The sequence below is a fragment of the Narcine bancroftii genome, chromosome 10 (genome assembly GCF_036971445.1).
Source record: "Narcine bancroftii isolate sNarBan1 chromosome 10, sNarBan1.hap1, whole genome shotgun sequence".
Classification (NCBI taxonomy): domain Eukaryota; kingdom Metazoa; phylum Chordata; class Chondrichthyes; order Torpediniformes; family Narcinidae; genus Narcine; species Narcine bancroftii.
The window spans coordinates 79,498,268-79,513,337 of record NC_091478.1 but is presented as its reverse complement, the minus strand read 5'-3'; the positions used below and the strand labels follow the sequence as shown (position 1 = coordinate 79,513,337).

General features: G+C 41.1%; 1 protein-coding gene across 12 annotated transcripts in view; it reads right to left on the bottom strand.

Annotated features, from left to right (window-relative positions):
* Positions 1-3,032: 3,032 nt before the first annotated feature.
* The window catches only part of dpep2 (dipeptidase 2), a 124,478-nt gene continuing 112,440 nt past the window's right edge, over positions 3,033-15,070 (bottom strand). For 8 of the 12 annotated variants that reach the window (XM_069901546.1, XM_069901548.1, XM_069901545.1 and 5 more), the window contains 4 exons: positions 13,526-13,610; positions 10,884-10,959; positions 10,671-10,806; positions 3,033-3,400 (listed from right to left, as the gene is read on the bottom strand). In XM_069901546.1, the coding sequence (XP_069757647.1) occupies positions 3,209-3,400; positions 10,671-10,806; positions 10,884-10,959; positions 13,526-13,610 (489 nt within the window). In that variant the 3' untranslated portion in view covers positions 3,033-3,208. Of the gene's footprint in view, positions 3,401-3,680; positions 3,809-10,670; positions 10,807-10,883; positions 10,960-13,525; positions 13,611-15,070 lie in introns of those variants that run through there. The other 4 variants (XR_011345779.1, XM_069901551.1, XM_069901555.1 and 1 more) reach the window with 4 other exon arrangements.

The following is a 15,070-nucleotide window of genomic DNA, read 5'->3' as shown; positions in this document are numbered from 1 at the left end:
ATTATCTCCCTAACTGTTCGCTTTAGCAATAGAACCATTGGCAGAACTGATAAGAACAGAAAATAAAATAAAAGGGATATAAATAAAGGAGGAGTATAAAATCAGCTTATTTGCAGATGACATCATAGTATACTTAACAGAACTAGAAATATCAATAAAAGAACTACATAAGAAATTGAAGGAGTATGAAGAAATATCAGGGCACAAATCAACGCAAATAAAGGTGAAGTGGTGCCAATGAATCACGCAGATTATACAGAATTTAAAAAAGAATCACCATTTAAATGGCAAACACAAGCAATCCGATACCGAGGTATTAGGTTAGATAATAATTTAAGCCACTTGTACAAATTAAATTATCAGCCACTAATAAAGAAATTGCAGGAAGATTTACAACATTGGAAAGAACTACCACTAATGTCTTCCCAAGGATACAATACTTATTTCAATCATTACCAATTCCCTTAACAGAGAAATTCTTTAATGAACTAAAGAGAATAATAAGGAAAATTTTATGGAGGGGGGGTAAACTTTAAAAATTATTATAGAGCAGCACAATTAAGGCATTTATCAGATTCTTAATCAGACAAGGGTAAAACCAGGTTGGACTAAGATAGAGCTAGATAAAATAGGGGAGAAGGTGCCAGAACATATTCTTTATAAGTGGGATGAAAAGCTGGTACAATATAAAAGCTCATTTACTCAATATATGGAAGAAGATTCATTCAGAAAGGAAAAAAAACAAATTACCAAATACCAAAACTATGATTGATGGAAAATCAGATAATCCCTTTTACAATAGATAACCTTTCCTTTAGAGAATGGGAGAGAAAAGGAATTAAAAGAATAGAAAATTGTTTTTTGGGAAATAATTTATTGACATTTGAACAATTGAAGTACAAATATGGAATAACTCATGGTACAATGTTTGCATACCATCAACTGAAAACCTACTTAAAGGATAAATTGGGAAACAGACTGAGATTACCAGAAGGAAGCAGATTTGAATATGTGATTACAGACAATGATAATTAAAAGATTTATAACGAACATGTACATCAAGCTGGAAGATAAAGAAAATGAAATAAGTTATAAACCCAAACAAAAGTGGGAAAAGGATTTAAACAAAAATGAAACATGGGAAAAGTTATGTTCTGGAACTATGAAGAATATAATAAACACAAGGTTACGCATTATACAGTTTAATTGGTTACACAGGTTATATATCACGCACCAAGTTAAAAAAAATGGGATCCAACTTTATCAGATAGATGTTTTCGCTGCAAGTAGAAAATGGGAACAACAGTACATGCAATTTGGGCATGTGAAAAAGTTTTGGGAAGATCTAAATCAGATGTTAAATAAAATCACAAAAAAACAACATACCAAAAATCCAGAGATCTTTCTTCTAAGTAACATAAGTAGTAAGGAATTAGGCCTCAAACTGGATGAAGCACAAAAAATATTTATTATGATAGCCTTAGCTGTAGCAAACAAAATGTATAATGTCAACTTGGAAATCAGAAGAGAACCTGAGTGTACAGCAATGGTACATAGAAATGAATAAATGTATTCCATTGGAAAAAATAACAATTTTAAAAATAAAGTCACATTATTTGAACAAATTTGGGAACCGTACATGGAAACTAACAGAGAGGGCTTGCCTCGGACCTCCACCACCTAAAATGATAAGACGACAAAATGACTTGATCCAGTGTGTAAAAGTAGATGACACATTTTTCTTGTTTATTTTTCATTGTGTGATGACATTGTTTAATGGTTTTGTGTATGTTGAATGTTTACTGGTTTTGAAGGGGGGTGGGTAGGGGGGGAGGGAAGGTAGGGGGGAAAAAAAAGCCACTGTGTATATCTAAGAGGGAAATGTTTGTATGTATTTTGGTTGATACGGTTCACATTGTGAAAAATAAAAAAATATTTTAAAAAGTTTAAGAATCTCAAATAAGTAATTGTCCACCATACAATAAGTGTTTAGACATATAGCAAGGGCCTCACTTAATGTTGTTGTAAAGTGCTACTTTAAGTGAAACCAAACCATTTTTCTCATCAATATTAATAGCGCCTTTGGAAGACTACACAAAAGAGTCTGGAAAAACAACCAACTGAAAAACCTCACAAAGATAAGCGTATACAGAGCCGTTGTCATACCCACACTCCTGTTCGGCTCCGAATCATGGGTCCTCTACCGGCACCACCTACGGCTCCTAGAACGCTTCCACCAGCGTTGTCTCCGCTCCATCCTCAACATCCATTGGAGCGCTTACACCCCTAACGTCGAAGTACTCGAGATGGCAGAGGTCGACAGCATCGAGTCCACGCTGCTGAAGATTCAGCTGCGCTGGATGGGTCACGTCTCCAGAATGGAGGACCATCGCCTTCCCAAGATCATGTTATATGGCGAGCCACTGGCCACCGTGACAGAGGTGCACCAAAGAAAAGGTAGAAGGACTGCCTAAAGAAATCTCTTGGTGCCTGCCACATTGACCACCGCCAGTGGGCTGATAACGCCTCAAACCGTGCATCTTGGCGCCTCACAGTTTGGCGGGCAGCAACCTCCTTTGAAGAAGACCGCAGAGCCCACCTCACTGACAAAAGGCAAAGGAGGAAAAACCCAACACCCAACCCCAACCAACCAATTTTCCCTTGCAACCGCTGCAATCGTGTCTGCCTGTCCCGCATCGGACTTGTCAGCCACAAACGAGCCTGCAGCTGACGTGGACTTTTTACCCCCTCCATAAATCTTCGTCCGCGAAGCCAAGCCAAAGAAGAAAGATTACAACGAAATAGCATTATTCAAGGACTTCCTGTACTACACTGTAACAGGTCCTTCTGACCAACAAGCCCAATTATGCCCAATTGACCTACAACCCCAGTATGTATTGAAGGGTGGGAGGAAACCAGAGACCCCATGGAAAACCCACGCAGACACGGGGAGAATGTACAAACTCCTTACAGACAGCTTGGGATTTGAACCCTGGTTGCTAGCGCTGTAACGTGCTAACCATGCCATCTACTTTGTTGAGTTTTTAAATGTTTTCATTTTATTGTGGACATTAGGAGAAAATGAACATGGCACATTTCTCTCATTTTTTCACTTCATTTCTTCATGCAGGCTGTTTTTGCAGATCACTCCTCTGCTTAATCATGTGGAAGTGCTTTGTTGCCAAGAATGTTCGACTCTATTCAATGATCAGTTGAAATGCTGAACAGTGATAGAGGTAATAATGGTAGATATGGTGATGAAAATAGGAGCCACTCCTTTGCGTTGTGACTTGTTCATAGATGGGAAAGGATTTTTGAGATTCAAACGACAGGAATTCTGAACTTCCTGATAGGGAATCTCCTCTTCACTGGGAGGCAAATTCTTCAGTTCCTGTTTGACCTGTTTAAAATAAATAATCATATTCAACAATCCAGCTCCCTTTTAGTTGCTATTCTTGAAGCTGTTTAAAATGCATTAAATCCTGCTGTATTTATCAACAGTGCTTTTTCTTTATCTTACCAGGCTTTTTACTGAGGTCCATTACAACAATGCTAACTTTTGTACAGACTCCAGTTTCCTTCCACAACCCAAAGGTGTGTGGGGTTGGAGCTTAATTTGGATCTCCCAGAGTTGCCATGCAGGTTGATATGATAATTCAGAAGGATAATGGGATGCTGACCTTCATTAATTGGAGGACTGAGTTCAAGAGTCAGGAGGTCATATTGCAGCTCCGTAAAACTCCGATTATTCCACACCTGGAATATTGTGTTCAGTTCTGGTTGCCTCATGACAGGAAGGATGTGGAAGCTTTGGAGAGAGTGCAGAAGAGATTTACCAGGATGTTGCATGGATTGGAGAATGTGCGAGACAAGGTTAACAGAAGTAGGTCTTTTGTCCTTGATGCAACAAAGGAGGAGAAGTCACTTGGAGGTCTGCAAGATTATGAGAGGCATAGATTGGGTGGACAGTCTGCTGGGGTGTCAGTGGAAAATACCTGAGGATCTCTGTATAAGGTGAGGGGAGATGAGCACTCAGTGGCTCTGCTATCAAATATTGAATGAACAATGAACCATAGGCATTACCTTACTTGGTGAGACAATAGTTGGAGTATTGGATGCTGTTCTGGTAACCAAAAAGAGGTACTTGAGTTGAAAAGATTTGCAAAGTTGTTACCAGGTCAAGTGGCATGGACCTTTCTACCCTGGAACTTGTGGCTGAGGGGTGAATTTATTGAGGTTTAGCAAATCCTCAGGCCCAATATGTGGGTAATATCTCTGCCTCCCATGAGCGCTGCATGACCTGCTGAGTTCCTCCTACATTTCTGTTTTCACTACATTCCCAGCATCTGCAGACTTTAGTGTTTCACTTTAATTCAATTTCAAGTCACCAAAAAAAAAACTAAAAGTCAAGGGTTAATTGAGATCAATAATTTTAGGCAAAAGCTCAATAGTACAGGAGGGAGAAAGAAATTAAAGGTTTTGCTGTAATTACTGGATGTTGAGTCAAGGTTCAGGTGGAAGATAAATATTTCACAGACCAGAGGCATGAGTAACCAGTTTCTGTGCCGTCTACACAATGTATTTCTATCCAATAAGCGACTATTTCTTGTAGGTTTTTAAGGGGATGGAAAAATTAAAATGTTATATTTCACCAAGTGTTAACTTTTCTTAAGCAGGATTAGTTGCCAGTAAAGCTTTCAACTGCTTGATCATACTTAATTTGAGAAAGAAACTGAGATGTTAGTTCTTTTGATGAAGGAAATGACAAGCTGTCCACTTGGAACTTTGCAGTCTCAGTGTTCACATAAACCTCTCCGCTTCCTGAAAGATTTGGCTGTTAACTCTCACACCATTCAATGATTGAAGATTTCAGTCTTAATGTTGGTTATTATGTTAGAATAATGCCTTAATTCTGAAAAGAAATTCAGCCTCAATCTCCAAGGACAAATAAAATAAATTTCAGGGGATAATAATAGACAAATGGTATAGATTGCAACAAAGATATCAGTTTGATTGATTTTAAGACATAGAACACTACAGGCCCTTCAGCCCTCAATATTGTGCTGACCCATATATTCTTTTTTTTTAATTACTGAACACTCCCTCTCTCCTGTAACCCTCTATTTTTCTTTCATCCATGTGTCTGTCTAAGAGTCTCTTAAATGCCCCTAATGTTCCAGCCTCCACTACCATTCCCGGCAAGGCATTCAAGGCCCCCAAAACTCTCTGCATTTATACTAACAAAAAACTTACCCAATGTCTCCCCGAAACTTCCCTCCCTTCACCTTGAATATGTCCCTTGGTGATTGCTATTCCTGCCCTGGCAAACAGGCACTAGCTGTCCACCCTATCTATACCAGCTATACCTTTGTAGACCTTTATCAAGCCTCCTCTCATTCTTCTACACTCCAAAGTCCCAGGTCTGCTAACCTTGCCTTATAGGACTTGCTTCCCAGTCCAGGCAACATCCTGGTAAATCTGTTCTGCACCCTCTCCACAGCTTTCACATCCTTTCCATAATGAGGTGACCAGAACTGAACACAATATTCTATGTGTTGTCTTACCAGAGATTTGTAGAGTTGCAACATGACCTCTCTACTCCTGAACTCCATCCCCCTATTAATGAAGCCTCTTAATTATGCTATCAACCTGTTTGGCGACCTTGAGGGATGTATGGATTTGAACCCCAAGGTCTTTGTTCATCTACACTCTTAAGTAACTGACCATTAATCCTGTACTCAGCCTTCTGGTTTGTCCTGCCAAAATGCATCGGCTCACACTTATCCAAATCTGCCACTATTCTGCTCAATTCTGCATCGTGTCTATATCCTCTTGTAACTTTCGACAACCTTCATGTCATCAGCAAACTTACTGATCCAACCTTCTGCTTCTTCATCCAGGTAATTTATTAAAGTCACAAAGAGCCTGGGTCCCAGAACAGATCCTTGCAGCATTCCACTAGTCACCGACCTCCAGGCAAAATACTTTCCTTCCACTACTACTCTGCTTTCTTCCAGCAAGCCAATTTTTTATCCATATAGCTTATTTTCCACTGATTCAGAGTCTCAGGATTTTTTGGATGAGTCTCTCATGGGAGACCTTGTCAAATGCCTTGCTAAAATCCATGTAGACCACATCTAGTGCCCTACCCTCAATTCCTATTGTTATCTCCTCAAAAAACTCAATTAGACTCTTCCCTTCACAAAGCCATGCTGACTGTCCTGGAGTAGACTACTTTTCCAAATGCTCATAGAATCGATCCTTAAGAATCCTCTCCAGTAGTTTGCACACCATTGACGCAAGACTCACCAGTCTATAATACTAGGATTCTCCCCATTACCTTTTTTTTTTAAGCAAGGAGACTACATTTGCCATTCTCCAAACCTACAGCACCTCCCCTGCAACCAAAGAAGATTCAAGGATCATAGCTACTGCTCCAGCTATTTCTTCTCTCACTTTCCACAGCAACTTGGGTTATATCCCAACCAGCCCCAGGGACTTATCAATCTTGATATTTTTAAGATCTAACACTTCCTGTTCCTTAATCTCATTCTCCAGCATCCAAGCCTGTTCTATCTTGACCTCACCCTGATCAATGTTCTCTGTTCTCTTCTCTTGTGAGTACTGAAGCAGTATTCATTTAGGACCTCCCTAACCTCCTTCACCTCCAGGCATGTTGCCTCCTTTATCCTTTAGTGGCCCCCACCTTCATTCTCTTCATCCTTCTGTTCCTCACGTATGCATAGAATGCCTTGGGCTTCTCCTTAATAGTACATGCAAAGCCCTTCAAGATCTCCCAAGTCCTGTCTTAAGATCCTTCTTGGCTACCATACATTTCCTGTTTCCTATATCTAACACGTTTCCTTCTTCCTCTTGACTAGTTGCCTCATCTGCTTCCCTTTTCCTGTCATCCTTTCCTTGTCCAAGGACAAGCCTATCCTGAACCCAGTAGAAGTAGCCCCTAAAATTCCTCCACATTACCTCTGCGCTTTCACCCTTGAACATCTTTTTTCCAATTTACACTTACTAGTTCCTGTCTCATTCCTTCATGATTAGACCTTTCCCAGTTAAGCACTTCCCCATTTTGTCTATTTTTTAAATCCTTTTCAATAGCATCAGCCAATCCTGCACTTCCTCCAGCCAAGTTTCAGTAATGGCCACAACACATGCTAGAAGTTTTCCCCTTTATCCCTAATACTCCTAGTGTTGAAATGGACACATTTCAACCCCTCTAACTGGTTACATTTTGTGGACATTACATGCAATTTTTTTAATATGCCAGCAGCATGGTAAGGAACTAACATTTGGCATTAATAAACCAGTCCACCATTTTCATTGATTTCACATTTTTGAAATATCTACTAGAGCAGGAGTAGGGAACTTGGCTCCTTAAATGATCAGGCTGCTCTGGGTACCTCAACTGCATTCCTGCCAACCTACAGTCTCCCTCATTCCCTTGCTTATTAAGAATCTCTTCCCATAATAATAGCCAAAGACCATTTCCTCTGCCCTTTGAGAAACAGGGCCCAAAGACTTGAGACCTTCCAAGAAAAAGTTTGACTCACCTCTACAATATGTGCATGACTTTTTATTTTTAATTTACAAACCCTAATGCTAAATTCTCTCAGAAGTGTATATATCATATCAATTCTGGAGAACCCCTCTACTTAACATCTTTCAATCAAGACATCTCACTGCACCAAGTTCCAATAGGTACAAGCCTGGATTTCCCAACCTTCATCATCCAATTTTGAAATTCTCAGTTATAATATAGGAAGTAGGAACAGGAGTAGGCCAAAAATGGCCCATCGAGCCTGCTCCGCCATTCAATAAGATCATGGCTGATCTAATTTATGACCTAACTCCACCTACCTATCTTCTCCCCATATCCCCCAATTCCTCTATCATAACCATATAACCATATAACAATTACAGTACGGAAAAATTTATCGAACCAAATTTTAAATATGTTTAATGAAGCAGCCTCAACCACTTCCCTGGTTAGAGAATTCCAAACATTCACTAGTCTCTGGGAAAAACTATTTTTCCTCATCTCTGTCCTAAATCTACTCCCTTGAATCTTGAGACGGTGTCCTCTCATTTTAGTTTCCCCAGCCAGCTCAAAAAACCTTCCTACATCTATCCTATACATACCCTTCATAATCCTATATGTTTCTATAAGATCTCCTCTCATTCTTCTGAACTCGAGTGAATACAATCCTAGACGATTTAATCTTTCATCATAAGTCAACCCCTTCATCCCAGGGATCAACCTAGTAAACCTCCTCTGGACCGTCTCCAAAGCCAGTATATCCTTCCTCAAATATGGAGACCAGAACTGGACACAGTACTCCAGGTGCGGTCTCACCAGTACCTTATACAGTTGCAACATTACCTCCCTACTCCCGAATTCAACTCCTCTAGCGATGAAGGCCAACATTCCATTTGCCTTCTTAATAACCTGCTGCACCTGCAACCTAACTTTTTTGCGATTCATGCACAAGCCCTCCCAAGTCCCTCTGCACAACAGCATGCTGTAGTTTTTCACCCTTTAAATAATATTCAGCTCTTTTATTTTTCTTGCCAAAGTAGATAACCTCACACTAACTAACATTGTACTCCATCTGCCAGACCTTTGCCCACTCATCCAGCTTAACTATATCCCTCTGCAGTCTGGTAAACCTAAATGACTTCCAACACAATAAGGAGACCAAAGCAGTATCTAAATCTCTACTGTGATCTTGATAATGCCTCCTGTGGCTGAACATTCCTGCTTCTGTATTTAATTCCCCTTTCAATAAATGATAATGTTCTTTTGGCTTTCTGGGTTAAGAATAAATTTGTTAGTTCTGTAAATCGTCATCTTCTAGTTCATTTGTAATGGTAGATTACACATGATAGTCAGAACAGTTAAACAAATTGCTCAACATAATAATACCATTAAAATCTGCAGCCATGAACATGTTTATGACAGTAAAGGCCAAAATATTTTGTGGCCAAGTTATTTTCAGGAAAACACTCAAGCAGAAATGTTGTGACATTTATGCAAACCTTGGACCTGTCTAATCTAAATAATCAGCTGCTTCAATTTGGAAAAAAAATTACAGAACATTTTTTCTGAAGCAATCTGTTATGCACATGAGAGATTTGTGAAAACATGCAGAATGTTGGAGGAACTCAGCAGCATCCATGGAAGACGAGAGGGGGTCAAAATTCCAGGCGGCATGGTTAGAGGAACAGCATTACAGCACTAGTGATCAGGACCGGGGTTTGAATCCCACGCTGTCTGGTTTCCTCCCACCCTCCAAAACCTCCCAAAAGGTTGTAGGTCAAGTGGGTGTTATTGGGCGGCAATGGTCAAAAGGTCCTGTTACTGTGAAAGATGTCTAAATTTTTAAAAATTTAAATTTAAAACATTTCACTGGGATTAGCAAGAAACACTAACCCCTCTACTCATTCATCTGGGCTTCTAAAGGAAGGGGGCTAGCTGGAAGGAAAGTGTGGATGATGGGCAGATAGGGAGGGTGAGGGAGGGTGGAGAAATGAAGAGGAATGAGGCTAGATACACAAGGGCAAAATAGAGGGGAGGGGAGATATGAATGTAATTGGACCATTCTTTATTGCTCATGCTGATTAAATCTCTTGCTTCCATGTTGGGAAGAACATTTATCGCCACTTTCCGAGGAAGTTACCTACTGATTTTATAGGACTATTTAATCCACCTCAACAGCACTCGCACTCAAGACCAGATGTAAATTCCCAGAATGCCTGTGGACTGTGACATTAAGTGGTAGCCACTCACATTCAGGCAGCAAGGACTGACAGCGATTGGGAATCAGGAAACTGAACGCCCACTCCCTCCCTCCCTCACCCATCATTCACCAACCTACTCCTATTTGTTACCTGCCTTCGATCTCCACTCCTCCAAATCAGGGCCCCCAAAATTGACCACAGCCCTCCACCCCCCCCCAAAAAAAACTCATACGCCCAAACCTGACCACTACAAACCTGTCTCCTCACCCTCCCTAGATCCAATCCCACAAACTTGATCCCTGCATCTCCTAACCAAAACCAACCCCCACAGCCCCAAAAGTGACCTATCGTAAACCCCAAATCCTGATTTCTGACACCCCACTCCCCAAACCCAACCCTTCCCAAATCCAACTTCCAAAATCTACTCCCAAACCTAACCTGTCCAAAACCAACCTCAATTTCCCCCAAACCTTTAGCCCCAATATCCTACTTCCTAAACCCAATGACTGCAAACCTAAGTCCCTCCCTTCGCAATCTAACAGATTACCACGTTGATTCTTTACCATTCACACACATATACTGAGGGTCTTCTTGGGGATCTATCATCCTCATCAAAAATGTATGATACAAGTGATGAAGGGCAGAAGATAGTTTTACATTGAAACATGAAAGGCCTTTGAGATGCTGGGGTTGAGTGCCCTGACAAACAGCCCAGCCCCAAAACGTTGGTTACCCTTTACTTCCTAAGGATGTTTCTCCAGCACATTGGAGCATTTGCGGTGTTTAGATTTACCCTTTAATACTTAGAATTCCAGTGGAAAGTTGCATTGCTGGTGTGACAGTGGTCTCACATTCCACAAGGACGCTTTCAAAGCAGCCCCCTACCACCCCTCAACTTCTCACATTGGCCTCCTTACCTCTTCAACTCTGAAAAAAACTCTGAGAAAATTATTTCGCAATACGGCTTTCAATTCTTTTTCCAACCAATTCCGCTTTAGTAATTCCTCAATTAGTGCAGGATATTTTGACACATCTTCTAGACCTTGGGGAAATCTGAAATTCATGAGAGTCAGGAACTATTTGGCAACAGAACAGAAGAATTAACTGTTAAAGGGACACTGCCTACAAACCTAGAGGCACCATCATAGTCTCCTCCTATTCCAATCGACTTGTATCCAGCGATCTTCTTGATGTAGTCAAAGTGATCTGTAAGAGAAGCAGCAAGTTGTAATGCAACCTTGAAAAGAAGTTCTATCCCAATTTTATCCTCAGCCACCGAAAAGTTAGGAGGCAATAGGACGAACCTACTGGAGGAACTCGGCAGGTCGAGCAACATCTATTGGGACTGCAAGATCTCAACCTGAAATGTCAACAATTCCTCCTCACCACCACCCCCCCACCCCCACCACTCCCCAGTCAACCCACAGATACTGATCAACTCATTGAGTTCCTCCAATCGTTTGTTACTTTTTTTGTTCCAGATTCCAGCATTTGCAGTCTCTGGCCTAAATTTACTGATTTTGTCCAATATTGTCAATCTTATTGCCAAACTATCATTTACTAAGTGCATGAAGATCAGACATTTTATTTGCTTCAGTATATTTTTAGCCTCACCATACACTGAGATTGTCAAAAATAAGGTTGGATATTTTTAATGTCCTTGTCAGACAGAACCTAACTGTTCTAAAGCAAAACCCATTCCCCTGGCTTTGACCATTCCACATCCTTAAACCTTCATCCTTTTCAGATATTTATCAAATTTTCCTGGATTTTCTCATCTCTGCCTCAACAGATACCATGACAAAGTTTTGAGATTAACTTGACAAAAACTCTTACTGTAGTTTTTTCCAGCATTGTAAGAACAGAGGCTCTGAGTGACAATTCCAATGGGGGACTCTGGAACAGAGCAAGGGTTTTGGCAGTCACTTGCCCATTCAGAGCCAGCTCTCCAGCGCATGACGTCCTGTTTTGCGGAAACTGCCAAAATGTTTGGCCTAGAAGTCAGCCTGAAGAAACCTGAGGTCCTCCATCAGCCAGCTCCCCACCATGACCACCAGCCCCCCCCCACATCTCCATCGGACACACAGAACTCAAAACGGTCAACCAGTTTACCTACCTCGGCTGCACCATTCCATCTGATGCAAGGATCAACAAAGAGATAGACAACAGACTCGCCAAGGCAAATAGCGCCTTTGGAAGACTACACAAAAGAGTCTGGAAAAACAACCACCTGAAGAAACACACAAAGATCAGCATGTACAGAGCCGTTGTCATACCCACGCTCCTGTTCGGCTCCGAATCATGGGTCCTCTACCGGCATCACCTACGGCTCCTAGAACGCTTCCATCAGCGCTGTCTCCGCTCTATCCTCAACATTCATTGGAATGACTTCATCACCAACATCAAAGTACTCTAGCTGGCAGAGTCCGCAAGCATCGAATCCACGCTGCTGAAGACCCAACTGCGCTGGGTGGGTCACGTCTCCAGAATGGAGGACCATCGCCTTCCCAAGATCGTGTTCTATGGCGAGCTCTCCACTGGCCACCGAGACAGAGGTGCACCAAAGAAGAGGTACAAGGACTGCTTAAAGAAATCTCTTGGTGCCTGCCACATTGACCACCGCCAGTGGGCTGATATCACCTCCAACCGTGCATCTTGGCGCCTCACAGTTCGGCGGGCAGCAACCTCCTTGGAAGACCGCAGAGCCCACCTCACTGACAAAAGACAAAGGAGGAAAAACCCAACACCCAACCCCAACCAATTTTCCCTTGCAACCGCGCCTGCCTGTCCCGCATCACACTTGTCAGTCACCAATGAGCCTGCAGCAGACGTGGACATTTACCCCCTCCATAAATCTTCGTCCGCGAAGCCAAGCCAAAGAAAGAAATAAAAGAACCACAGTCCTGCATCACAGCTTACAGAGAGAGATTTCATGCCTCAGGATGCTTCTGTACATTCCCACGAGTTTTTCTTCCTCCCCTCTCCTCCAACTATGATCTTGTTTATTTCATATTCACTTTATTAATCATTTTTGTAAAGTATTTATTAATGATGAAGACTCTGTTCAGTTCTTTTAAGCCTATTATTAATTTTGAATTCTAGAGGAAGCCATTTCATGCTGACGTTCTCTATTTCAGTGCTCTTCCCACCCCTCCCCCTCATTATTCCACCATACTAGGGATAATTTAGTGACCGATTAACCTGCCAAGCAACACTTTTTTGCCCCGTGGAAGGAAATTGGAACACCCAGGAGAAACCCATGCAGTCACAGAGAGAGAATGCACAAACTCCACATTGGCAGCACCCAAGGTCAAGATCGTACCCAAATCACTGGGCTGTGCTGCAGAAGGATTAGCTGCTGTGCCAGTGCCACCTTGAGATTTCAGCACAGATTTTCCCCACGTCGCTCGAGAATTGAAAGGGCCAAAACATTTTGTTAGTGGGGGCATCAAAAATTATTTAATCAAAAGGTACAATAGTTAATTTAGCTGAAATGAGACAACAAAAAACTGCATCCTTCTCAGGCAGTGGTTCTCAAGCTTTTTTCTTTCTCTTCCCCCCTCCCCCACCTCCCCCCCCCACAAAACTCTCATACCATGGAGCATTTATTTGCATCCTATGCCATAGGTTAGTGATTACTTCAGGTGCTAAGTGAGTGGAAATAAAAAGATTGAGAACCACTGATCTAAGGGGAACAAATTCTTTCATTGGGCCCAACAAAAGAACACAAAACTATTTCATTGATCTGATATATTCTGTGTAAATCTTGCACCTGCGACTCGAGAAATGTTTGCCAGCTTCTGACAGGCCACAAAGTCAGGGTAAAAGTTCACCATCACCAGGCTCTCTTTAATTTTCTGAAAAACAGAAAAAGTGAATCAGAGCTGAACTAATTACTTCAGTATCGAAATTGGATTGAGCTCAATTTATAGGGCACGAAGAACATGGTTTTATTTAGCAACCGTGTCTGCCTGTCCCGCATCGGACTTGTCAGCCACAAACAAGCCTGCAGCTGACGTGGACATTTACCCCTCCATAAATCTTCGTCTGCGAAGCCAAGCCAAAGAATGGCTAATTGTGACTCCCACAAAATGTTAGGGACTGGATCACACCCAGCATTGTGCACCAGACTGCTGCTGTACTGTTCTGGACATGACCAGGGAGTTCACACAGCTGTCAACACTTTGCTGCCCAGCAATTACTGAAGGGTGTTCGCCTTGGAAGACATGCTCTCCACGGCACCAAGACATGCCAACGAGATGCGAAGATGGAGGATAGAGAAGTGAAAAGCCCAACTGCAATGAGCAGTACCATAATGATCTAACGAGATACACCAAGGCAAGCTGCACCCCAGTCTACATGCTACTCTACTACACGCACAAAGACCAGCTAAATTCAGGGAATAATCTAGAACAATAATTAGTCTTTGCGATGATGAAAATAATAACTACCACACGGATACAAAAGCACTTCTAGGAAATAAATTTACTATAAGATCTGACCAAGCCTAAATAGGACTCTTGACACCCACTCCCCACATTATTGACTCTGTAATGAATGCTCGATTTGCCAATCTGAAAAATTAAAATACAAAAATAGGAGATGCTTGTGCAACTTCAAGGACGTCAGTACAAACTTAGTGAAAGGGATATGCCTTCTTCAAGGTGACCTGTAACCAGGGAATATCGATTTCATTTCCGTAAATAATCTCCTCATTTTTCAATGCCTCTTGTGCCTTGCTGTGGCACACTTCATGATTGACAGACTGAAATGGGACACTGGACTGTGTTAATTTATGCGAAGGTGCAAACACTTTACACCAAAACTGTGGAAATGCATGATTTGATACAAATAGCATTCTTAATTGTGTTGAGATAAGTCACAATTGAAGCTGCGAGCTTCATTGTAAATCCTGCTATGCCTCCCCAAGGAAGATTCCTAATGTCTGTTATGTCATCTGAAGGTGTTTAAATTAAACATTTTTTAAAAAATTTATTTAAAGATTTTATCACAGGAATAAAAAGAAAAATTACATTTAAAGAAAAGATATAAAATAATATAATATAATTACAATACAACATTAATAACCTAACTTAATTCAACCTAACCCCCCCCTACATATACAAGAACTAAAAAATCTATATATAAAAAAAAACCACCCTTTCCCTCCCCCAAAATAAAGAGTGAAGAATTAGTAAAATTAATAATATTACGTATTAAAAAAAACACACAAAGAAAAAAAATATGACAAATAAAAATAATTTAAAAAAATTTATCAGATCTAAAATATCACATCTAGGAACAAACTTAATTGCAT